The sequence below is a fragment of the Aythya fuligula genome, chromosome 6 (genome assembly GCF_009819795.1).
Source record: "Aythya fuligula isolate bAytFul2 chromosome 6, bAytFul2.pri, whole genome shotgun sequence".
In the NCBI taxonomy this organism is placed as follows: Eukaryota; Metazoa; Chordata; class Aves; order Anseriformes; family Anatidae; genus Aythya; species Aythya fuligula.
The window spans coordinates 17,919,429-17,944,506 of record NC_045564.1 but is presented as its reverse complement, the minus strand read 5'-3'; the positions used below and the strand labels follow the sequence as shown (position 1 = coordinate 17,944,506).

The 25,078-nt window shown below is 43.3% G+C and overlaps 1 protein-coding gene across 2 annotated transcripts in view; it reads left to right on the top strand.

Annotated features, from left to right (window-relative positions):
- Nucleotides 1-18,020, top strand: part of MAP3K20 (mitogen-activated protein kinase kinase kinase 20) — a 93,942-nt gene extending 75,922 nt beyond the window's left edge. For both annotated transcript variants that reach the window (XM_032189846.1, XM_032189845.1), the window contains 6 exons: nucleotides 474-536; nucleotides 1,487-1,579; nucleotides 10,953-11,069; nucleotides 12,571-12,645; nucleotides 13,728-13,878; nucleotides 17,347-18,020. In XM_032189846.1, coding sequence (XP_032045737.1) covers nucleotides 474-536; nucleotides 1,487-1,579; nucleotides 10,953-11,069; nucleotides 12,571-12,645; nucleotides 13,728-13,878; nucleotides 17,347-18,020 — 1,173 coding nt within the window. The remainder of the gene's footprint in view (nucleotides 1-473; nucleotides 537-1,486; nucleotides 1,580-10,952; nucleotides 11,070-12,570; nucleotides 12,646-13,727; nucleotides 13,879-17,346) is intronic.
- The last annotated feature ends 7,058 nt before the right edge of the window (nucleotides 18,021-25,078 follow it).

The window sequence follows — 25,078 nt, the reverse complement described above, 5'->3', positions numbered from 1 at the left end:
TACTTCTATCCTAATTGCTAATCCTGCAAATTTAGCTTCATCTCTGTAAGTCACAGAGATTTATTCCCCTTTTGCTCATCAGCTGTTTTTCCATAGCACACACTATTACTGATATCTTTAATTTACATTTCCTACAGGGAAAATTATTGAAACTTAATAAAGTCAATAATGCCCAGAATGAAAGATTTCAGCTTCCTGGGTTGACTGAGCATAAATAAAAACAACCAAAACAACCCCCCAAACATCTCTTTTTCTGATTAAGCAGGTCTGACTCTGAATGTGAAATGGGGTCGATCTAGCGAGACAGTTTCCAGAGCAGAGCTGTATTTTAAACTGCTCTCACATGCCCTAATGTATCTACAATGAAAAGCACAGTGTATGCTGAACTGCCCTGTTGTTTGTGCTGGTATTTGTGGTATTAATACAATACTGAATAATGCTCATCTGATTTTGTTGTGTTCTTTTTTTTATAGACTGCGATTGAGAAGCTAACCCACGACTACCTAAATCTGTTTCATTTTCCACCATTAATTAAGGTAAGTCTGATTGTTTATATAAGAAGTGCTTCTCATGTTGGTACAAATATTTTACTGTTCTCATGTCTCAACTTTCCTGCCGTTGGCTGGAGGGTGAGGCAGCCTCTCACATAGTGGGTCCGTCACTGCTTTGACAAATGCGGAGGGTCAACAGCAGCAATGGGTCTCATCAGAATAAGTGGTATAATACTAGAAGTTGTTTTCAATGAGGCTCCAAGATTTTGTCATGGAACCAGTGCTTCTAAATTAGAAGTCTGCTGGTTGCAATTCCTTTGCTATCATTAATCAGAAATTACTTCTAAGAGCCATTCCCTTGAACAAGTCCTGCTGACTGCTCACCTCCAAAGAAAGGCAGACCTCTGAGGAATGAGCCCATCATTCCTCGGTTTATTGACGTTGCAAGGGAGAAGAATTATTTGTAATGTCTGGCTAGCCATGTGCTAACCTCTTGGTTTTCTGATCTCCCTAACAAGAGCTATGGCAAAGGGAGGGAATGTTTGGGAACTTCAGGGTTGCTGGAGCAGATATTTGCCTGATTTAATTCTGGGAGCTAATCAAGCAATTCTAGATTCCGGAGCCAAAAGGAGCATTTTTAGTCATAATTTATTGCAAGGTGATAGAGTGAAATCCACTTAAAGCAAATTTACATAAAGTGAAACACTGTTCCCAGAAGGGGAAAATGAAAGCCTGGACGTCGCTGCCATGCCATGCTGGCTGTAATTCCAGTGAAGGTGGCCACCATGGCATTATGCTGCCGAGGAGCAGCTTGATGAGGAGCAGGGACCACCCAGCACCTCCCAGGTGTGATAGGGGCAGAGTGGTGGCTTCTCATGCTACCTGGCAGGCTTGTAATGCTAGAAAGGCAAACCCCTGCTCCCATAAAAGGCTTTGTTTCTGCTTCCTGGAGGTCTGGGGTAGGCATGAGCTCTCACTTTACCTTGTTTTGGCAGGACTCTGCAGGTGATGCTGAAGAAAACATAGAGAAAGTAGTGAATCTCGAACTTGTTTTTGGCTACCACTTAAAGCCAGGAAATGGTCCAAAGGTAAGCTGGGCATATTGGATCAGCTTGGCTATCTTTTTAGTTACTAACCAGGGTGTCCCGTTTCTTCTGGATGCAAAAAAATCACCTGCTGCAAGAGGCTTCTTGTGTGGTAATATGCTGATCAAGGTAGCAAGTAGGGCTGAGCCAGTGATGGGCAAGCATGCCTGAGAGTGAGCTAGGAAGAGCATAGTGCTGCAGAAAGCTTTGAGTGAAAGCTTTTGTTTCCTCATGAACAATTTTTCTAACTGTCATTTTTGTAATTCGGGCTTTGGCTTTGTTCCCTGTATCCCAGCGGGTGTGCAGTAGCAATCCATTTAAGCAGAAGAGCCTGTTGCAAATGGAGGAGGTTAATGCTGAGGGACAGTTGGGCGATGGCACATGCCTGATGTCAGTGGACGTGCATTAGTTTTGTCTTGGCAGAAAGGTGGTGTCTTGTTCTGTGACCAGGAAGAGAGGAAAATGCGTGGCATGCTTAGCTGCTGGCTGGGGAGATCCCACTGCTGCCTCTCTTCCCTCACAGCCCCAGGCAAGGTGCAGCCCACTGCAGACAGCAAAACTTCTGTGCAGGGGTCCAGCATGCCATATCCATACAAAACCCTAGCTCCATGCCATGTTGGTTCAAGTACCTCTCATTGCACCCTGTGTAAGGGGAGTGTTGACAACCCCAGATGTTCCCGCAAAGCATTTCCACCATGTCCTCGAAAGTGAGGATTATCCTGTGCCTTTCATTTTCTTTATCCAGCCTGCCACAGACTCTGAGTTCAAGGGTTTTAGAATTAATCATCTATGTGGAAACGGTGTGCAAAGCATTTCTGAGTTAGAGTCAGGGGTTGTGACAGCAGGATTTGTTTTCTTTTGTATGTGACAAATCTGCATTGTGTGTCCATCCCAAACTTGTGGGTGGCTGACTTTCATCTTGTGTTATCTGACTGCTTTGCTTTCAGGGCATATTGTTTGCAGAAGTCTCTTGATTTCTGTACTTGGTGGTGCTTGCAGAGAAAGCATTTAGGTTTGTACTTAGTAGGAACTTGGACTCGTACTGATATCATTTCATCAATTTGAAAAAAGCATTTTGCTTTTTGTCTGAGATTTCCTTTTTTTGTTTGTTTCTTTTATCTTAAGTACTTTTTTTCCTATGGCAATTTTCTTTATCACTATGTGAATGACTTAGACTTTGTCAGTGTTCTTGAATGCATGTACCTTATGATGCTTTACCGCTGCTGTTATGTAGGTGTCCATCTTTCCCTCCCATGTGCAACTCCACCAGAAGCAAAAAGGGCATGCAGTACCTTATGTCTCCCTTGTATTTCCAATAGGAGCTGTGAGCCTTAGCACAGGAGGGTGGGCAGTCTGCCCCAGGAAGCAACAAGAGGAGGAGAACAGACCTCTGAGAGTTTTAGAGAAATTCAGGTAGCAGTCATGCCTACTGAGTTTGAGTACAAGCAGCTATTTCAGCTGTGATAGCAAAATTTGTACATGAAGCAGTGTTCCAAATTCTATGGGACAGAAGCTAAATTGTTAATAGAGAATGGGGCTAGGTGATGGTGTTTTTTTTTTGCAGGTTTCTGAAAGCCCAGATGCCCCGGAAGGAGGGCACTTTTTTCAGTTGTTATTTTGTGTTTGCTTTCTTTTGGTCCTGCCTTCCCCAGGGCCTCCTTATTGGAGCTCTCTCTGCTCCCTGTGCAGTTCTGCCCCTTCCCAAGGAAGCAGCTCTCCTGTGCACTGGCATCCACCCAGCTCGGTGATGCCGTCCATGCTGCAGCTCCAGGGATTGTGCTGTTTGTCACCTGAGGTTCTCTGAGCTGCAAACTTCTTTCCAGGGTCTGTTTAAAAACCCATGCCTGTCTTAGATGTTGAAGTGAAGCCAGTTTTTAAAAGTTTTTAAAAGCAACCAAGCGACCTTTCAGGCAGGCTGCTATGGCCACTGCGAGCAAGGTAGTTTGAGTAAGCAGCACATTAAATGTAACACTAACAAAGCATGCTGTGGTACATAGAATATATAAAATTTGGCTGCCTTGGTTCTTTGAAAATCCCTGGATAGAATCTTCTAGCTCCCCTAGAGGCTGCTTTAGAGCAACTACTGCTGCCATCACCCAGATTTGTGGTGAAATGGAGATACTGGGGATACCAGTATCATGATTGAAGGGTTTCAATTTCTTTTACTGTCCCATTTTTTATAAGAGCGGTGCCTGTTCCTGTAAAACTAGGTCAGCAGAAACACTTGGGATCATACCTTCCACCATCTTTGCAGCTAAAAAGCTGGCCTACATCAATTTAAAAATAATTTTCTCGAAGGAACTTTGCCCTAATCATCCCCTGTAACGGGCTGCCTACCTAAGAAGCATTTTTCCTGTTTCAGCCATGAGTAAAAAGTGGCAATAAGCTCAAATCTGGGTTACAAGTGGAGGATGTGTGTTCCCCAGGTAAAGTGTGGACTGCTAGAGCTGTGTGTACCAGGAGAGGTTGTTCAGCTCAGCTGGAGTGGGTGCAGCAAGCAGGAAGGGGGCTATGCAGGGGAGTGGCTGGTGCTGGGGGTGTTTCTCCCCTTGCTGGCTCTGCCCTATTCCCCTGGGCTAAGCACGCAAGTCATTGTAGGCTAAAGGAAACACTGACTTCCCAGTATGCAACTTTACCATCTGCAGATTTGTTATCTAATTTAAACTGCATCTGCTAGTGGGATTATGTTGGTTTCCACTAGCTGATAGATGCAGTCATTTCATTACAGTTTCCTTCCCTTTTTAGCTGCATCTTTGGAGGTGATGAAAGCTTGGTTGACCTTTGTGCTCCCTGAATGCATCAGGAGTGAGCGCTGCAAAGCTAACCTGGTTTTTAGAGGTTTCTCTTCCAACTCTTGTAGTTCAAGTTATGTGGTTACTTCCATTTACTTCCTTTTAATGACCTTTCCATACACAGTTCCTGCTGAGCTGAAAGGTGATAGCTTTAGGCATTTTGTAAGAATTTTTATTCCACAAATTAAAAAAAAAGGGGGGGACCAATTAACTCCAAGATGCCAAAGAGGGTAAAAAACAAACCCTGGCAATTGTGGCTTGAGCTGATTCGCAGAACTGCAGAGGGAATTTTCAATGGCTTTCTCATCCTAGGTGGCTCATTAAAATTTCCCAATCAGGGAAAGGTGTCTGAGCTGTGTCGGCTCCACACTGATGAATCATCCAACCTTAAGAAGGATGGTTCACAGTCTCTTTGTCTCCTGTTGATGCATTCTTTATTTTTGGTCCTCAGAAAGGCAGATTTCACCATGCCTTTGAATGTTTTCATTTTTACTGAGTGTGGCACAATCTGACCTACATCCAAACACAAAGCCTTGAAGTTGGCTCACCATTTTTGCCTTATTTTTCCCCTCTCCCTCCATTTGACAAGGTAAGGAGCAGAACCTCATCAAAACATCCGCTGTGTGAACTATTTTCTAGCCTCAAATATCCAGATGGGGATATATTTTAATGCTGTTTGATGCTGCTATTTAAATGTGTAGTGCAAAAGTGCATATAATATTAAAGCTACTTCATAGAGAAGTTTTGACCAACTCTTCCTGTGGAGAAACATGGACTGGCAAAATGTGGCACTACCGGACAAAACAGTACTAAAATAGTTGTATCTGGCCTGTAATTTCAAGTGTTTGAGGCCACTTCTACTGCTTCTTCCTTGCCACCCACCCACCGTGCTGATACTGATAAAACCCTTATTTACTTTCTTTAAACTAATTCCTAGTTCAGACAGATGAGGTATAATGTCACTGGTTTAGTTTGCTGAGGTACTTGGCACATTACAAACCCGATAAAAGTAAAGCAGTGGTCTAGGTCAAAAATTTTAAATTTCAGATTTGTTATTTTTCAGTTGTATCCTACTGTCTTTATCTGACCCATCCTTCTCAAGATACTTGCAAGTAGCTTGACTTTCTAGTGTGGGATTATTTAACCTTACCTCAAAAGCTCATCACCCAGAGCCTGTCTCATTAAACCTCAGGGCACTCAATACTAAAGGCTGAGTCAGTGCAAGCAGCACAGTGGCCGTGTTTGTGTGCCATTCTCATAGGTTTGCTCAGACTCTAATAAGTAGTCAGTAAAGTGGTAAATACTTTCTTAAGAAAAACAAAACAAAACAAACAAACAAAAAAACCTATACTGTAAAATAATGCCACAGCCATATTTAAACATAACCATCAAGAGTAACTGCTGTTAATGCAGTCCGCCGGCAGTGGATCAGTGGCAGTGTCAGACATTTAGTGCGGGCTGCCTGAGCTCCTTGTGCGTTCTTTCGGAGGGCTTTCCTGGGTCAGGCTGTGTCTGCACGAGGGCACACATGGAGGCCCCCATGTCGGTGGGGCCACTGTGCCTGCTCTGCTCTGGCATGTTTCCCCCTGTGCTAAGTGGGAAGTGCCTCGCAGGAGTACAGGGCTGGAAGTGATGGCTCCTGCATGGTGGTCACCAAAGGGCCTTGTGTTTTCCACACATCCACACCCAAAGTCCAGCCACATGGCTACCTGAGGGCACAGCGCAGTGTGTTGGCAGTGCTGGTGGCGTGCACAGGAGGAGGAAGGCCCCGCGCCTCCTCAGGCCAGCTGCCAGCCTGCTGCGGCCTGTTGCCTGGCCAAGGAGCAAGGGCTCCGGCTTTCTGGGAGGCTGAGCTGGCAACATAAACACATCTTCTGCTCGCTTTGTTTCTTTACGTTAAGAGCGTCTCTCTCGCAAAGCCTCTCCTCCGCCCCTGTTTTTCTCTTCCTCACGAGTGAAACAAAACCGGCGGCGGAGCCACCTTGTCTTGCTGGAGCCTGGCTGACAACAGCCTGCCCTGACCTGAGACACGAGCCATTGTTAAGGGTATAACACATTTACATATTTTGCAATAAAACATCAGTTATTTGCATTACTGTGTCAAGTTTTATTTGATTCTTTCACCTAAAAATGACTCATTTTCCTTTCTTGTATTTTAAAAACCAACTACTCTAAGCTTGTTTGAGAATAATCAAAAATTGCCCATTTAGCTAGAAGTCATTTTCTTTTCAAAAGGCAAATGTTATTTAATCTTTCAGCTGTTCATTGTGCCATCATAAATACTTTCTTTTCAGCACAGTTGTGGGGACTGAAATGAGCCCACTAATTGCCTCCCATTTCGACTGACATGTGGTGGTTTAGTGGAAAGAGAACACAGCGGGGAGAAGGAAATAGGAGGCTGAGAAAATGAGAGCTAATTATTTTCACTGCCTCATGTCAGGCTCTGTGTCAGCCTTGTTTTTACAAACTGGAAGGTTTAGCACTAAATAAAACAAACTGGCGTCATGTTTTTATATACTGGCAGTGTCATGGAAGCAGCTGCACATCTCAAAGACAATATAATGCCTGCATTCGCATGGACACCATCTGACAGCCACTGTGAGCCACTGCTAATGAGGATATCACAGTGGTGCCAAGTGAAAGGTGCTGAATTATGTATGATTCTTCATCAGTGCAGCAATAGTCCTGTACATCATTATGAGACATTGTTTTGCTGAAGAGATTAAAACATTCTTAGTTCCAGACCCTGCAACCTATACACGCTACAAGAGGTTATTAATGGAATTTTTAGGGAGAGTTTCTTGTGGATTTCTTTTTGGTTAAAAATATCTCATGGGACAAAGCCGTGGTGGGTCATGACACTATATATATAAAGAAGAGAAGCAAATTAACCGTAATTGTGTTATCTTCCTTTAAATCCAGAATAATAAAATATAGTGTAGCAGGGTGATACATAATGATAAATAACCCAAGTGCTGTCACTAGATGTTCAACTCTAATGCCTTTAAAACAGCAGGTTTCAGCAGCTGAGATAGATAATAGCTAAGAATGTAAAGGAGCTTCTGGGGACCTAAATAATCAACATGCTACTACTTTTAGTACCAGCATGACCAACATTTTTTTTTTCATATTTGTTTCATCTTGTGTTACATCTTACTTTTCTTCTAATATCCAGTTGCTTGCTACAATGCCGTTTCTGTTTTTTCTTGAATCATAAAAAAAAAAAAAAGTTTATTGCAACCGCTGATTTTAAAATGAATCCTGGACTTGGGCCTCCTTGGAAAATGAGGTGTCTCCCCAGCAGTAGTTTGAAGCTGCTGTTGCAGGAGACATGTTTGTTGTTTAAAGCCTGCGCCTGAGCTTTTTCATTTCCCTTTCAGTTTTTGTTACAGACATTAGTACATACGGGGTTAAAGGAGTATCGTCACTGCAGTAAGCAGGAGACTTAATTTTTAAAGTGTTCTTATTTTCTGTTTTGAAGATGAGAAGTGGCTCAAAATACATATGTGATTTGCTTTTCTGCTTCCACTGTCATTTGCAGAGGCTGCTGATTTAGTAGCTTTGTCAAAATGTTATTCAGAAATGTTTTCCACCCAGAGTTTTACTGGTTGTACCTCTCAATTATGAAACTATTATTTTATTTTTTTTTTGAACAAAAAGCTAAAATTATTTAAATCAAAATAGAACAGGTAAATATTGAGATGTACTTTGATGTTTGAATTACAAGATGTCCAGGGAAATCTCTTTGAAGCACCTTGTGTATGTATATTTATCAACCAGACATTTTGAATAAGCCATTTCCAAATTATTTTCCCACATAAGTCTGGCACTAAATGTATTCTCGAGCCAAGAAATCTTTTGGCTCCAATTCATCAAAGATTTGAAATACATATTCTTGGTTATTCTAGCCCAATATTTGCTTATGTTGAGCATCTCTCTCCTATTCATGGCTAAATAAGAACCTAAAAATCAGTTGGAAAACAGGAAAATATGTCCCATTTTGTGGTCGCATATCTAGCATTATTTCTTGTGTGGCTGAGCAAAATAAGTTTTTAAGAAAAGTAGCCAACTACTTATCTTAGATATTTCCCAAGGATCTTGATTCAGAAGGCACCAAGCTTGTTTCTTTCTCCATCCTTTTCCTTTCTTCCTTCCCTCTCTTTTTTTTTTCTTCTTTTCTATCTTTTGTTTTTTTCTGCCAGCCTCTCCTCTCTCTCTTTCTTTTTATTCTCTACCCCATGCCCCCCCCGAATCTGCTGACTATTTTACAATAGTGCAAAGTGAAAACCTTCTGAAATAAAATGAGACACACATTTTCAAGTGAGCAGGGCGCACACATTTAGCGCTGTCATTTGCTCTTTCAGTATCTGTGCGGTATGCCTGGAGAGGACTCCGAGGAGGATGGAAGGTTTGGGGGCTGGATTTTAAGGACGGGTGAGCGTGTTTCTGCCTCTGAAGCTGTGGCTTGTAGCAGGGGAAAGCGGCGTTTGTGCAAGGCTTGTGCATCCACAACTGCGTGGGGCAGCCTGATTCATTACCGCATGGAGAGGGCTCCTGCATGCACGGCTGATCCGGCAAGGGGCTAGGCACTGGCAGGTGCCCACTGCCTGCCAGACCCTGTATTTACAGAGTCTGTCAGCCTTGTCTTTAAAGATGGGAGTTTCATTTACGTGGTTTATTGAAACAAGCTTGTATTTTCCAGACTTGGTCTGTATGGAGCACAAAACCCAGAGTCGTGAAGGTGCAGGAGCCCTGTCACAAGGCAGCAGACAGCTCTGGCGCTCGGTGCTTGGCGCTGGCTCACAGCAGGAGATGCACTGAATTAGCGGAGTGGTAGTGTTTTATGGCAATGTTTTGTTCTTCACTTGGCTGAGGTGTTTTTGTGAAACTAAAAAATGTCACCAAGCATCTTGTCTCTAACCTCAGTTTAGGTCTGCAACAGGGAATCCAGGTAGCACAAATTTAGGAAATCCTGCAAAAACGTCTGGCAAGGAGGACAGCACAGACAGGAAGAGGAGCACACTTTGAGAGGCAAGGAGGAATCAAAGGCAGCTTGCTCCACTGTTGCTGTTCAGTCACATAGCATGTACAGTCCTCAGCTGACATCAGGGCCAGTGCGGCATGCTGCACCTACCCACCTGGGAAGAGATAGGCATAACCCCAGAGGAGCCCACAACCCAAAGCAGCAGGACAGAAGAAGGACATGCAAAGTGATGTGGTCTGTGGTTAGGAAATGGAGGCACGGAGTGATTTCAGCACCTTATCAGGTAGTACAGGAAAATGATGGCAGAACTGGAAGCTGAGTTTGGTGCATCCGAGTCCTGGGCCAGTGCCCTGACCACTGGACTGCACTACCCACTGCTCGACAGGGCGATGCAAAAAATAACCCGCACGTCCACTCTCCTCGTAAAATGCAGCAGCTTTCAATGAGGACAGATGGACACACAGGGCCAAATGCTTTCATAAGCATAATTTGTTTCATGGTTCGGAAATGATTATACTCCAGTTTTCTTTTATCTTGGAATTGCCAATTCAATGCCTGATTGAAAGCTTTGAGACTTCTGAGGGCTGAGCTCCTACGTTACATTTATGAGAGATGCACGTGCAAACACTAGCAGCTAATCGCATGTACAAACGGATATCTCTTAGGCTGCTGTACATTTGTGTGTGCAAATAACTGCTTATACCAGCCCTTGGCCATAGGCGGCCATCTGTGTCCCCATTGAAAATTTTTTCATTTTTTGAGCAGTGTTAAGGAGACGACTGCCTCCCGCAAATGATTGCACCTGCCTGGCCAGTGACACATGGGATGCTCCTGAACCCCTGGCACATCTGGAGGGGCTCCTGCCTCTGCAAAGGGCAGTCCCTGACCTGGCTGCACAGAGATGAAGATGCCCTGCTTCACTGCAGCCCTCCCTTGTCCCTCAGGGACTGATTTCTGGAGGAGCTCACTGCACTGGACACTATCAAATCCCAAAAGCACCTGCTGAGCACACCAGCAGATCTCCACTTCCCAGGGCCTGCTGTCCCCAATGGGAGCCTCCCTGACCATGGTCAGGGACCCTGGTCATGGTGCTTAACCCACACCAGCTATACTGCAGGATGCAGCTGGAGCCATCAGCCTCTTGCAGGCTCACACCTGTGCAAAGTGCTGGATGGTGGCCCTGTGTTGAGCTCATGGGATTGCTTAAAGACACCTTTCATTGCTGTGATGCTGGGTGATGGCTCCCATAGGTGCACTGTGCCCCTCCTGCCATTTGAGTGTGCACAGCTCCCGTCTCCTGCTCACACGGGCTGTCTGTGCTGGTGGGTGAAGTGCCACTGTTCTCAGACCTGCCAACGTGGAAACTGTCTCTTAGAGTGAGCTCAGCAGGGAGCAAGCCAGAGAAACAGAGGGTTTTCCACTAGCAACACTTTCACTGGAAAAGTGCATATCCTGAAATATGTATATGTTCTTGCCTTTTTTTTCCTATATGGAGAGGATTAGGTTTGGTTTGGTTAGTCTTGTTTTTTTGTTTTGTTTCGTTTTGTGTTTATATTATTATAACAATCCAACGTTCTTTTTTTTTTATTATTATTCATAGGATTGTAAATGGAAAATGTACATGGAGATGGATGGGGATGAAATTGCAATAACCTACATAAAAGATGTGACATTCAACACTAACCTACCTGATGTAGAGATTTTAAAGATGACAAAGGTATTTACAGCCTTAAAGCTTTCACAAATTCACAGATCTCAAACAAAGACATTAAAATACCACAGCAGTCGACTTTTGTGCTTGTGGAAGCTCAGTCTCTTGACAGCTTTTAAATAAAATGCACATTTTAAACAGATTTGTATCATAATAGGAGCTACGTATTTTGGTTCTCTTTTAAGCTGACAATAATGCTAACAATAGAAAAATAAGAGAAGGAAGTAATTTATATTTTCTTGTTTTAATTCCATGTTATATCCTCTGAATGTATTACCCCTTTTAAAGATAAGAATGTTCAAAAATTACTTTCCTTTTCAAGAAGAGAAAGTGATTTGAATGTTCTAATTTAAAACTTCATGTGATGTCTGTTTTTTTTTTCTCCTTTTTTCTTTTTTTTTGGACATGGTTTTAGAACTTTTACATGCTTCTAAAGCACCCTATTTCATGCAATGATGGGTTCCAAAGACTGAAACCCATCAACATGTTGATCACAGGCAGTACAGCCCTGAACATCTGCAATTCAGTGTCACTGGGCATTTACCTTATTTCAGAACCTGCCTGTAAGTATTTACCAGCCAGCATTTAGACTGCTTTTACCATAACCAACGAAAGCTTTGTTAATGCACAGGACATTCTGTATATTGTTATTTTAATTGATTGTTTTTATTAATAAGCTCCACTTGATAATAGCTCCCGCAATAAATGAAAAAATATACAGCTCGATTACCAGTTAGAATGCTGCTCTAATGTGCACTGATTCAAAACAACAAGAAAAACACACTCCCGAATGCTTTTAACTGTGTATTATTTTTTTTTTGCCAGATTTTGTTTGTTTTCTGAAGGAACAACTAAAAAGCATACTCTCAATAGAATTTTAGGGAAAATATGAAAATATGTGTCTTTGGTAGAAAGGATTCTCATATTTAATTCTTGTTAGTACTATTGTTATGGTTAGTGATTTCTGGAGCTTCACTGTTGTGATTTTATTGTGGTTATTATTTCATTGCAAGATAGCTTTCTGCTTAATTTTCAGAACTTCCATCCTGAACATTTTACTAAAAAATAAAAGGCTTAAAGTTAAACAAAACAATCACCAGATACAATAAGATTAACTTTTAACATACTTCAACATTTTTGTTGTCTGACAGGGACTATCTCCAAGAATCTTTAGGTATGTGTTCTTCCTGGTCTCTGGAAGTCTACTACAAAAAAATTGAGCATGCATAAAAATGAAAAAGTGTGATTTACCATGAAAATATTCCATGTTGTCTTATTTACAGTCAGCTTTGGAAATCTCTTCTCAGTCTTCTTTTGTAAACAAGGAATTAAAAAAAAAAATCCAAAATATATTGCTTTGTCTCATAAAATTTTAAGAAAAAGTATTGGTGTTAACAATATGGAAAAGGTTGAAAAATGGCAAAAGTTGAAAATATCTTTGGGGTGTTTCAGCAAAAGGCCGGGAGATGAAAAGCACCTTGTAAAATTTCCACCATGTTTTTTTTAGCCCCCATTTGTTATGGAGAAATGGATTGTGGGGATGGAAGAACACCAGTCTGTAGAATATGTTGTTACATATGAGGTAAGTGCTAAGAAACAAACAAAAAAATGTTCATCCAAGATAAAACCTACATGGGAGATGTGAAAATAGCATCCTCTGGCTCCTTTGTATCCTATAATCAAGTCTCATCACCCTGTAATTAATTGTAAAATCTAAAGTTTGGAGCAAAAGCTGAAAGAGGTTTACAGAGACTATGTCCTCAAGCAGCTGGCTGAAACAGCTCTTTTTCTCAAGGACAAAAACTCCTTTTGCTTGAGGTGTGATGGTCAGTGTGCTTGCATTACCTGGAAACTGTTTTCTACCTTTTCAGTGAAGTTCTTATTAAGAGAGCTGAGGAGCAACAGGAGAAGAAAGATAATGATAAGTCAAGAGTAAAAAAAATAATAATAAAATCCAGAAGACAATTTAACCATGTGCTGTGATAGATATTAACCTGTTTAAAGAGAGTTTGTGGTTACTTACAAAAGTATTTTATGAAGACCAGTGCTGTGCTTCACACTGAGGCTAATAATCAAGATTCCAGCTCTGTCCTGAGCAAGGATTCAAACACTGATGGAGAGATGGGAAAGTCGTGGACCTTCTTGGCTTGTCTCAGATATGAAGAACAGCAGTTTTCTGTTGCTGCCACAATAACCCTAGGTTCTTTCAGGCTGGAATTTCTCACAAGAGTCATAGGCCTGTAATTGAACTTGATACTCCAAAAAAGTTATTGTGGAGGATTCCCCTGCAAAAATACCTGCTGCTACTTTTAGCAGAAAGCACTGCCTGTGTGATATTCACATTAATATGACAAGTAAAATACATTTTTTTTTGTATTTGTAGAGGAAGGCCTTCAGATCTTTCCTCCATATGGTACATGAATTGAAATACTTGTTCACTACCACATTTTTAGCATAATCATAAAATACTAGCCAAAACTATTCAGAGGCTAAAAATACATGAGAACTGTCTATGTGATTTTGCAAAAAAAAACACTCTATATTCAAAGTGCTGTAGCTGCCCAGACACTAGTGGAAGGTCTCTGTGAGGAGAGCATAATGGGTTGTGCATTGTTATGTCCTTGTGCCTCGTGTCCTCATGTGTGTTGTGTCCTTCCTGAGCAGAGCGACGTTAGAGCTCCCAAAACCACCAGGCATGTCCAAGCTATCCACTGGAGCAAGGTGAAAGTGCAGGATGAGGTCGAGGCAGTACAGCTTATAATACAGACCTCGCTCCCCAACTCGGAGGGGCATTCACGGAGCAGATCTGACTCAAGTAAGTCACTACAAACAAAAATCCTTCTTCTCTAAAACCCCAAATGCTTCACATATTCTATTATTAAGCAGCTTTAAATACAACACATCAGTAATCCAGGGGAACATGAAAATCTCCAGCTTTTAGTCGAAATAGTTAATCTGAATACTGGACAAAATGTTTGCCCCAAGAGAAATGCCCCTTCTCTGCACAAATTTCAGCATATGAACAGTACCCTTGCTGCTGTGCAGCCCTAGGGAAGGTGCTCAGCTCCTGCTGTCTCACAGGCTGGTTGTTCTATGCTCAGAGCTGCTGCGGTGCAATCCAGCTCCAGCTCAGGACCATACAGCTGCACCAGCGTAAAGCTGTCACCATGTGTCCACCAGCGAGGTGGGACTTACCAGCATGGATGCACTCATATCAGCTTTGGGACTGGACTGAGAGCACAGGTAGGATACTGTAATTATCTGTGTAGCTGTGCCCTGGATGAAGATGTGTTTCTTGATCAGAATGTCAGCAAAGCATCTGCTGGGAAAGAAGACAACCTCATTTGTCTCTACCCTCCATCTGTTGGGAAGAATGGAGTTTTCCATAGCCCTGTTGGGAATTTTGGAAGCCAGTGCTTTCAGCAACTTTTGTCTGAAGAGCATGCTGGCGTTCTGTCCTGGCAATCCAAACTCAGCAGAAGTACTGCAGTCAGCTCTTTCCTCCTGCTCTTGGCCACCCAGCGTGCAGACAGCTTTGCACAAATGTGCTTGGACATGGGTGCCTCCTGGAAGAACTGGGTGGATGCAGATGACTCTTTCTGCGGCCAGCACTCTTGCAATGGGGGGGAATATACCAAGGCTGTAGCCTCAACTGCACATGGCAGGGGGGACAAGAAGTCCCCTCTAGATATTATGCTGTTTTGTTAAATGCTGCCAGCCTGGCAGACCCCACAGGCGCTCCTGATGGCCAGCTCTGCTGTAAAGAGGAGTGAAAATCTTCCCAATGAACTCTTTGTCCACAGCTCAACCTGCCTGTTTGGGCCTGCCCTGTCTCACTGTTACCCAGTTTTGGCTTCTTCTGGAATAGGACTTTGGAAAAACTTCTTCGCATCTTAAAGATGCTGTTCTTTTTGTAAAAAAAATTTTGTTAGCCAGCAGGTTTTTTTCTGACCCAGTTCACATTAGTGCTGTAGAAATGTTTGGGCTGGGGTAGCTGAGGGGCAGCATGGGAGCTATAACAAGATAGCAGTCAGCAGAGGGTGGATTTCTACATTTATGTAGCACTATCGCCACATGTAGAAAAGTGGCCTCATGAATTGTGTGCTGGTGGTGTAGACTACAGACACAAAATGGGTGTTCTTATTCCTAAGCAATTGTACCTTGATCCATTTGCAGCACAACTGTTTTGAAATGCAGGTGGGAAACAGCATATCCTGAAAGACACATCTTCACTGCAGATTAGCTATGGTCATCCAGGTTACTCTAGTTTTGGGGTGATGAGCCATACAGCCATACCCAAGTGTGGTGTTGTATCTTCACAGGTTGGCTCTGCTGCAGTAAGCCAAGCTGCTTTCATTTTTTTATGGCGAGTGGTGGGAGAGCTTGTCTGTCCCTCTGGCAATTGGACGAGTTGCACGAAGTCACTAATGTATTGTCAGCACCCAAGTAAATAGGCACAGTTCAGAGGAGATGGGTTACCAGCCAATGTGAAAGCTGTGCCTCAGCTCTAGAAAATCTTCTGGCCTGTCTTCTTTACCAGACCACCTACCCCAGATTTAAACCACCACCAAATCCAAGCACAAAGGTAAGGGTAATACTAGTGTAAGAAGCTAAAATAACCACCAGTGAAGACACTACCCCAATGGGTTACTGCGTGGAGCATTTAATTCAGTGTTACAGAGTTGGTGGCTCAGAGACCATATGACAGAGCAACCCACAGCCCATGAAAGGCTTGAAGAAAGGGGCAGTTCCACAGGTTGACACTGGGAGTCCCTGCTGGGCAGCTGGTCTCTGGGCCAGGCACCACAGGCAGCCACAAGAAGCAGAGACTGAGGGCGCCAAAGGGAAATGCTCGTGCAGGACAGTGCTAATGCTCGTCCCACATGGTATGTGGTGGTCACCTGAGAACTAGTAGCAAACAGAAACCCAAAATTAAGTCCTGAGACAGCTGCTTCCCGATCTATGAGGTCTGTGTTTTACATCCAGAGTCTTGGTAGGAAGGTATGGGGGAATGGCAGAGATGACAATATCTAGAAAGTACACTTCAGTGTGCATGTTTCTTTTGAAACAATTAATTTCAAGGGGGTTAAAAAATAAAGAAATTGATTCCTACCTGTCTTTCTGTGAAAGCAGGTACATCTGCAGTGCAGCTGGAGTGCTCTGCTGTGGTGGCATCCCAGTCGCACTTTGTCAGGAAGGACATTTTCCTTGTGACATACTTGATGTTAAGTTGAAGTGATTTAAATCTCTTGGGATTTCAGCAAAGTCTGGGGACAGGAGGAATGGAAGAGACCATCCATTACATCCTAGAAGGAGCAAAACCTAGCAAGGACAGAGCTGCTACCCAGCTCCTGCAAAACTCCTCAGGCAGGTGCAGTATTGCAGTAAGGGGCAGAGGAGGCCTTTCCTCTGGAGACGAGCAAAAAGCAAGAGAGGAAGTGGAGTCCTCCGCTGTGGATAATAAAATTTTGGTTGTGTTCATCCTGCTGCAAGCTGCCAGGGCCATGCTTTCTTATTGGAATTATATTAGCAATCTTTAAGAACAAATCATTTGAATCTCCCTAGAACAAAATTACATAAGCTACATTTTCTGCCTGAAGCTGGATAGAGGCTGTGGGGTGCAGCTGTGCCTTACTATGTGAAGTATGTGAAGTGGATTGACTTCTGAATTTGTAGTGATAATAACAAACAAAATGGCTCTGGCTATCATGGTGAGAAAATGGAGAGAGGGGAGGTGAGTCTGGCAACTTCAGCAGAGGTTTGCATTGCCTCAGCCATTGTGAATGGCATGGCCAGTGCTGGCTGGGAGTGATGCTGGGCGGAGGGCAATGCCACAGTGGTGCAGGCACCTGAAGGTGCCAGTCCATGGCTGTTCTGGAGGTCTCCAGGCTCTTTTATTGTGAAAGCTGAGGAGGAATCTGCAGACTGCCAAGAACATCACAAAAATATTTAAAACCTGTTTGAGTTAAAAATGCTGGGAGGCACTTGGGAGTAGAAACCCAACTGAGCAGCCAAATGGTTGGTCCAATAAGTATTTCTAGTCTAAGATCCATGATCTGCATGGGCATCAGATATACCTGCATCACTTAGTATTTTAAAAGTACATAATGTTGAATATACTCAAAGCTAGAATTATTTTCTGCAAGGCTGGGAGGGAAATGTTGACTGGAGATACGTAATGTTCTCAGAGAGAGAAAGCCTCCTACTTAACCTCATACATGATCTAGACCACGTTTTTCTAGCACTTTGCACAAAGCTGACCTTGTTTTCCTTTCCCTGCCAGGCATTGACAGCCAGTGGATGAAGACGCTGCGCATGCACCAGCTAGCCAAGGCCACGTCTCTCCAGCACGGCCACCCCCACAGCCCGACCTCCATGACACAGTACCTGCCCTACCTTCGGAGCCAGGACTCCTACGCCGCCGCAGTGAGGCGGACACGCGGTCCCGTCAGCTACCAGTTCACCTCCATCAGCCACTCCAGGAACTCCTCTCCCCTCTCACACAGTTTGATGAGAAACCTGTCAAATCTGCACCTCAACTCAAAGGGCAGCAGCACCTCCAGCACGGCCTCAGACACCGCTTCGGAGAGGGACAGGTCCACGGGCAAGGCCAGGAATGCCTCTCACAGTGGCAACTCCCGCAGCTCCTCTGATGGGCGGCACAGCGGGACGAGCTCCCCGGTGCCCCCCAGGACCTCAGGCAGGGCCTACAGGACCTCCTCAACACCCCCAGCCCCTGAGCACCGCAGGTATTCCCGCAACCCGCCCTGGCCCAAGGCCATCCCGGGCATGCCCCTGCAGGGCGAGAGCGAGCCCCGGAGAGGCGAAGGGGAGGGCAGGGTGAGCGAGGGAGGGTGGATAAAGGTGCAGAACACGAGGAAACCCTACAGGCAGAGCACCGGCAAGCCGGGTAGGGAGAGGCCCAGGGGGAGCTGGCGGGGCCGGAGGACGTTCTGAGGGGGGCATCAGCTGTGAGCTATGGCAGAGCCAGCTTCCTCTCTTATTTCACTGAACGCTCGAGTGGGAGACGATACGTGCTTCTGCTCAATGTGCTCCAGCTCTCAGCACACTGCACTGAAGCCACGACACTACCTCGCTGGGCTGGCCAGCTGCACGGCGCCACGCAGTGCCAGACGGTGGATGGGAGGAACTGCCACACCTGCCCTCGGCACAGTGGATCTCTTCCCTCCCAGTACTGACAAGTTTAGCCTGGTTGCATCCCCTCCCTTCAGCTGCTCATGTTCTTAGCTGACTGGATATGCACTAATTTGCTTATTATTTCAATAATAAAATCAGTAAGACACAGCCACGTGCCATAATGAAAAGCTCTCCATTTCATCTGTAGAAAAGGAGTTGTGCTGTTCCCTCTCCCCTCCTTGCTTCTTTCTCTTGATATTGAGCCTGTCTCTGAGCACAGTTTCCACATACTTTATTCAATCTTCTTCTGCCAGGGCTATATTAGGAGGTAATATTTTTGTCAGACCATCATAATCAGAAGAAACAGGAACACAGAGATTTTTCTTCAGGTCCACTCCAGTAACTTCACTTCTCCACTTCCAGCATGTCATCCCCTTTCAGGTTTTTCTCACCTCTCCCTTTGTTAAAACCCAGACATCAGGTATCTGACACCACAGAGCAGACACTGTGACACACACAGTTGTCATAATCAGAAGGAGAAAAAAAAAAGGTTTTAATGTTTTTGAAAAAAAAGAAAGAGGGTGGGAGAACAAGACATTGCATTTATAATAGATACATCTACCCCCTCTGAGGTCTATGATAATGTTTATCCCTGGGCAGCAGGCGTTTTTTAATTGAATTTTTAAATGTGGCCAGGCTGCGTTACTTTTGTCTTTCAGTCTTCAGGTAGTAAAGACAAGGTCAGCAAAAGTTTATGATTAATGTGGTCTTTAGCTCCACTGAGAACAAAGACACAGTTGTAGACTCACTTGTCTTCAGAAAGTTCCTTGTTGGCCTTTCACTCCAAGTTGATTCTACACAATTAAACAGGGAAAAAAAATGAAAAAAAAAAAAAAAAAAAGTTAGGGTTTCCCAAGAGACTAGAGGGAAAAAAAAAAAAAAAAAGGAAGAAACAGATAAAGGAAGATGAACCCAAAGCAATGCATGATACTCTCTGAAAGGCAAGTAAATTAGAGATGACTTTGAATGAGCTACTAGATCACCATCCATGCCAAGCAGTGCTCACAGGCATGCAACTGCGAGCAATGCTGGAGGATGCCAGTGTGTCACCCTTGAAGAGCCCCCATCAGCCACTGCCACATCACTGGACAGTCAAAAGGTCATGTAAATTCCCTGCCTCATATGAATGTCACCCAGGGGTACATGTATTTCACCTCTTTCTGATTCTCAGCAGCCCTGATGACAGCTGGGCCCCACGATGGGTTTCCCAATACCTAGTTTACTGAATCTGACAACTAATTTGGCAGATGTGGAAAATCTACCGCTGGACCCTATGCAGCTGGAGACTGGGATTTTGTCCAGGTCAGGAGACCTAACATTTCTTACCATGACCAAGAAGGTCTGTAGGATACCAGCTGACAGTAACCACACCTGAAAGTACTTGCTATAAACATGCTCATGTTATTAAAATTTGGAGATGCACCTCAGGAATTGAGATCTTATTTAATGGTTGGGCCAGCACAAATCGTAAAAAGAAATTGCAAGTTTTGGAAGGGTACCTTTCACTTCCAGGGTGATGAGGATGGTGGTGTAGTTGCACAAGCCTAAGAACAAGGCCCTACTCAGCAGACACTGTGGGCTGGTGGTGGCAATTCAAGATTTATCAGCTGCCTGTGGTTGATTGTCAAGATGTCCAGAAGGATTGTGCTGCTGTTTGTAAGCAATTTAATGCTGTGCCTAATTTTAATCTACAGTGTACTGTCTGTCCACATCTGTTGTATTAAAGTGTTCATTAGCATTTAAAGGAGGAGCGGATGGTATTGATCACGCCTTTTAAAATTAAACAGTCATGCAATAGTGACTGATTAGAAATCCTCTTGCTGCACCAGAATTGCTGGTTAGGGCAACAGTAAGTGATCTTGTGGAAAAAAAAAAAAAAATCTTCATACCTAGTGTGTGCCTCAAACCATGGCACCAAAGCTGTTTTTGTATTAAAACAGCAGTAAATAAATCACTCAGTGACAATTTTTGAAATTCCTAAAAACCCTCATATTGGAATATATTTGCATACACTTCCTGCTTCAAGTGTGAACACTTTATTTTAAATTACAAAATACACTTCATATATTCTCCCATATACAGTCTTTCCCTTTAGCCCCGCTCAAGTGAAAAAGTCTCTGAAAGATCTAGTTTTACACCTTACCACTCTCACCATGTCTAGTCCCTGACTTGGTAATAATTCATTATAAGGCAAAATGTGCTTACATTTTCACTCCTAGTACCTTGTGAAACTAAGGAATTTAATGCCGTGTTTTACTACCATGCAGCCACTGCTGGCTAGAAGACCATGAACAGCAATATGGAAAATGGGAATGTCTTTGGCAAGTACACCTCAACGAATCTCTGCTCTTTGAAAAGGATCCACAGTAATTTATTTTTTCTTTCTCATAAATCTGTTAAAACAAAGCACATTTATTTACTGCTATGTCTAGATTTGCTCACTAGGAACTGGACACACTGCCCTCCATCCGTACACGTATCTGTGGGGGTGCTACAGCCTACTTCCACATCTGCCTCTGCAACTGGCACAACATCTCACTGCTTTAGAGACAATCCTTGTTTTCCTGACTCTACTTTCTCTAGGTTTTCATAGAACCGGGTACTGTTGCTGTTTTCTCAGTCCCCAAGAAGAACCCACGTTTTCCCTTTCCAGTTTAAAATTTTGTGACTTGCAAGAAGCCAGTTCTGAGATGTCTGCTGGATGAAAAACTGTAGAGAATTCATGATGGTAAATTCAGAACTGGATGTCCAAAGTGAATGAATACATGTACTTGAATGCAATGGGGGAGCTTATTTACAAAATCAGGTACAATTTTTATTAATTATTTTATTTATTTTTATGAATGTGTGAGGCTGTGGCTGTCACAGCTTACACGGGATCTGTTTGTTCATTTTGCAGTGTTTGGAACCGGTTCTCCTGGGAGTTGCAAGAGTTGCCTGGTGCCCTCTGGATGCCAGATGTTGCAGAAAGCTTCTGGTGTGACCAGCAGTATCTCTCCACAGCAGCTGGCTCTTGGCTGCCAGCAGGTTGGGAGGGAGGAAGCTGTGCTCAGCTCAGGCAGGAAGAGCAGGTTAACCTCAGCATCATGGTCCTTGGTTTCTGAAACTGTAAGGGCTTCCCCCAGCTGCTGATATGCTCGTGGCATGAGCAAGAAAAAAAAAAAAAAAAGATGCTGAGACTTCTTGCTCTTTGCCAACAAACAGTATCATTCAATTTTTTAAGCATGTCTATTTTTAACTTTTTGTGTTTCCCATATACCTAAGGATATGAGAAAAAAAAAAAAAAAAAAAACAAAACTCATGTGATATTTAGCCTTTCGGGACCATGCCATGCAACCTGAGAGCACAGCCATCTCACTATACCATTTCCTTTTCTTCCTGACATTAATTTCTGCTGTCTCAGAGAGTATCTGCTTGAAAGTCAGTAGTCACTGCAAATGTTTACAGTAGTCCTCCCTCTGGCACCAGGTACTCAGCAAGCCCAACAAACCCCATCCCATGGACCACCTCTTCTCACCTGCTTGAGCAGAATTATAACACACCAGGACAGATTCCTTGAGTCCTGACAAATTTGGGAAGGCCAACAGGATAGGTTTGATCTCATCTGATGCCCTTCAAACCCAATATTTTATTTTTTTATTTTTTATTTTTATAGAAAATATTGGCTATTGTAATTTTGCTCTTCCTAACCCACTCCCACTGAATGTTTTCTGGCAATCAACATCTGACAGCAATGCTACCCTCTGTGGTATGCACCAAGACCCCATGCACTCACCATGAGATTGCTAAACTGATTTAAGGCACAGAAGTTGCCAAAAGTCTCTGCGTCCTCCCCGTCCGTACTCAAAGTAACAATCCTCTGCTGGGGCTCCCCATACCATTTTCCTCCTCAGCCAATGCTGCTGAGGAGCAAACCCCAAGTATCAAGTATTTTAGGACCTTCTGTAAACCTGCTGCCAAGAATACTGGGCTGTGAATCAAAGATGAACACTTGAATTTTTTGATTGTGCTAGTGAACGCACTTTGACCTAATTATTATTATTATTATTACTTTAGGCTGGGAAAGACAGGCAGTTGCTTCTGTAATTGTGGAAAAAAAAAACAAATCGAGAGACCTCCTGACATCTCACTTCACTTAAAATGGAGCCAAATAGCTGTTCTACCTCTGAAAATTACATCTGACAACATTATTTTCTGTGTATGTGTCCACCATAGAAGGGATTTTTACATAATTTTCTTATCTAATGAAGTGCCAAAGCTTAGCAGTTCAAGCCAGTCTGTTGCAAAAAGTTAGAGGTTATGGAGGAGAAGTCTATTATGGCAATAACACTAATAAGGGTCTGCCAAGATCGTGTTTTAGTAGGTGCAAACACAGGGCATTTGAGATGTACCTACCTCTCAGAGGACAGCGGCAGCACGGGGTGGCTGAGAGCCCCGGGGGTCGGTGCCTCCTCTGAGAAACTTGAAATGTTTGTGCAGGTGACGATGGCTGAACTACACACACGGACATAGTGCAGCACAAAGTGGCTTAATACACCTGGGGCTCAACATAACAGATTTATTTTCCTGCCTTGGCAAGAAAGGTCAGGGCTATCTGCAGCAGAGACAGGGCATTTTCCTCATGCTGTGAAAAAGCACATGAAGGCTCTGAAACCTTGAGCGGGGCTACCTGCCTGTCCCCCTGGCCCCCCATCCCGAGGGAGCTGCCAGAGAAGCAGAAACAGGGAGAAGGCGATGCCACCGCCTGTCCCCCCCCACCCGGCCCCCATCCTCTCCCAGCAGCAGCCTTTTGCTGGGGGCTGGCGGAGGCGACACAAATCAACACTCACAGGAAAGCTTATATAAAAAGGGAAAAAAAAAAAAAAAAAAAAAAAAGAAAAACAGAGTGCAGTAAGCAATTTTGATTATTTTCTGATAGCCTCTTGTTTCCCACAGTTATGCATTTGCAGAACATTTTGTAAGCAATTTCTTTATGATGTGACTTAATCTATTTTGTGTTTTCAAAGGGAAATATAAATCGAAGCCCAAGAGTGAAAGGGCTGGGATCTTGAGCTTTTAAAAGTGGCTAGTGCATATTAACAGCAGCTACTTTTGATCAACAATTTTTTGCTATGTATTTTGTGGAATGGCTACAGGATACTCAAATGAGCATTGTAATTACACTCCATAATGTGCATCACAATGCCCTGGGCTCCGAATGATCTGTTGCAACGTGTACTTGGAATAATCATTAAGATTTCTATCAAAACTGACCAAATTTCAGCCATTCTCTGAGGGTGCTGATGAATGCAGGCTCCTAGAGGCATTTATCAACCAGCACTTTTCCTCCCCCTGGGCTGTATTTATTCCTCTGGTTTTCCTTCTCTTATATTTTCCGTTTTTATGGCCTTGCCAGTTTAGGTAGAAAAAACACGATATCAAATAGGACCAGATACGACCACCTCCAATTCAGCATGCAAGATGTGTTTGAACCCAGCTTTTACTAATGAGGAAATTGCAGCAAAGCACAAGATACAAACCTATTAAATTAAAAAGCAAAAATTAAAAAAAAAAAAAAAATTATTTGGAGAGAGGAAAAGTGGATTTTTTTTTTTCCCCAGATCCTGTTTCTACATATCAGAGCACAGTCAAGCTAAAAAAGCACTTCAAAAACTTTATGTCTAGCAAACATGTAGAGGTCCAACTACAAATTAAATCTGTAAAAGTGGCCATCCTCCTTTTTCTGTGTAACAACAAAAGGTTTCTGTATTGCAATCAATAGCAGGCTACGTGATTATGTACCTTATTACATCTTGTATAGTAGTGTTAGCCACTGGAGGGTGACATCTGAACAAATACATATGCCTGATCAGATCTTTTACAGAAATACACCTTTCATGAGAGAGAAAAACAATTAGTGTGTTATAGGTTACCGATTTAAAATTTACATCATAAATCAATGTCTGATTATTTTAATGCAAAATGTTTTAGCTTCATTTTATTGCACTAACGGTTTTAATAACACACTATAATTTGCTCAGATGAAGAGGTGATTGGACAGCTCTTACAGAAATTTTTAATTACTGTCATTAGTGGCTGCAATCTTATTCTTTTCTGCAGAGCCGAGATACATGTTACTGCTTTGTGCCACAGGTACTCTGCGGTCATGAGAAACTGTACTCTACCCTTCTGCTGAAATACTCATGCCTAAAAAAAAATAAAAACCAACCAAACAAGGAGCATAAAGTGCACTGTCTGTAGTTAAGACTGGTAGTGTTTAGCCATGGATGCAGCACTGGGAGTGCTGTGGACAGAGAGAAGAGCTTCACTACCATGCTGACAGCCAAAATGTGCATGCAGGGCAATGTGGAGGACAGCTCTCTGAGGGACCGAAGGTAACATTTGCTCTTTCTGACAATTGAGCTATTGTTGCTGGAGACTCATGCTCTAGCTACTGCTTGAAGCTCCTCATGTATCACCACTTTCGATTTCCCTGGGCAGATGCAGAAAGCATTGCATGCTGAACCTACTGCCCACCCTTCTGTAATTTCAGCCGATTTCTTTAGCAGATCTTCCAAGCGCTGCTTCCATGTACTAACAACTCATTTCAAGGAAAGCCAAGGTTTTAAAACAGACTTTTTCTTGGCAGTACCCCAGGGGTAAGCTCGCCAGGCTGTCCAGGGTAGAACAGAGCTGCCAAAGGGACACAGGTGCCCAGCAAGCATGGAGACAGAGGTCTAAGAATAAATCTGCAAAAGTGGCCATCCTCCTTTTGCTATGTGACAATGAGTGTCCTTTTGGGGTTGCAGTCGCCTGGGGCTCAACATAGAAATTTATTT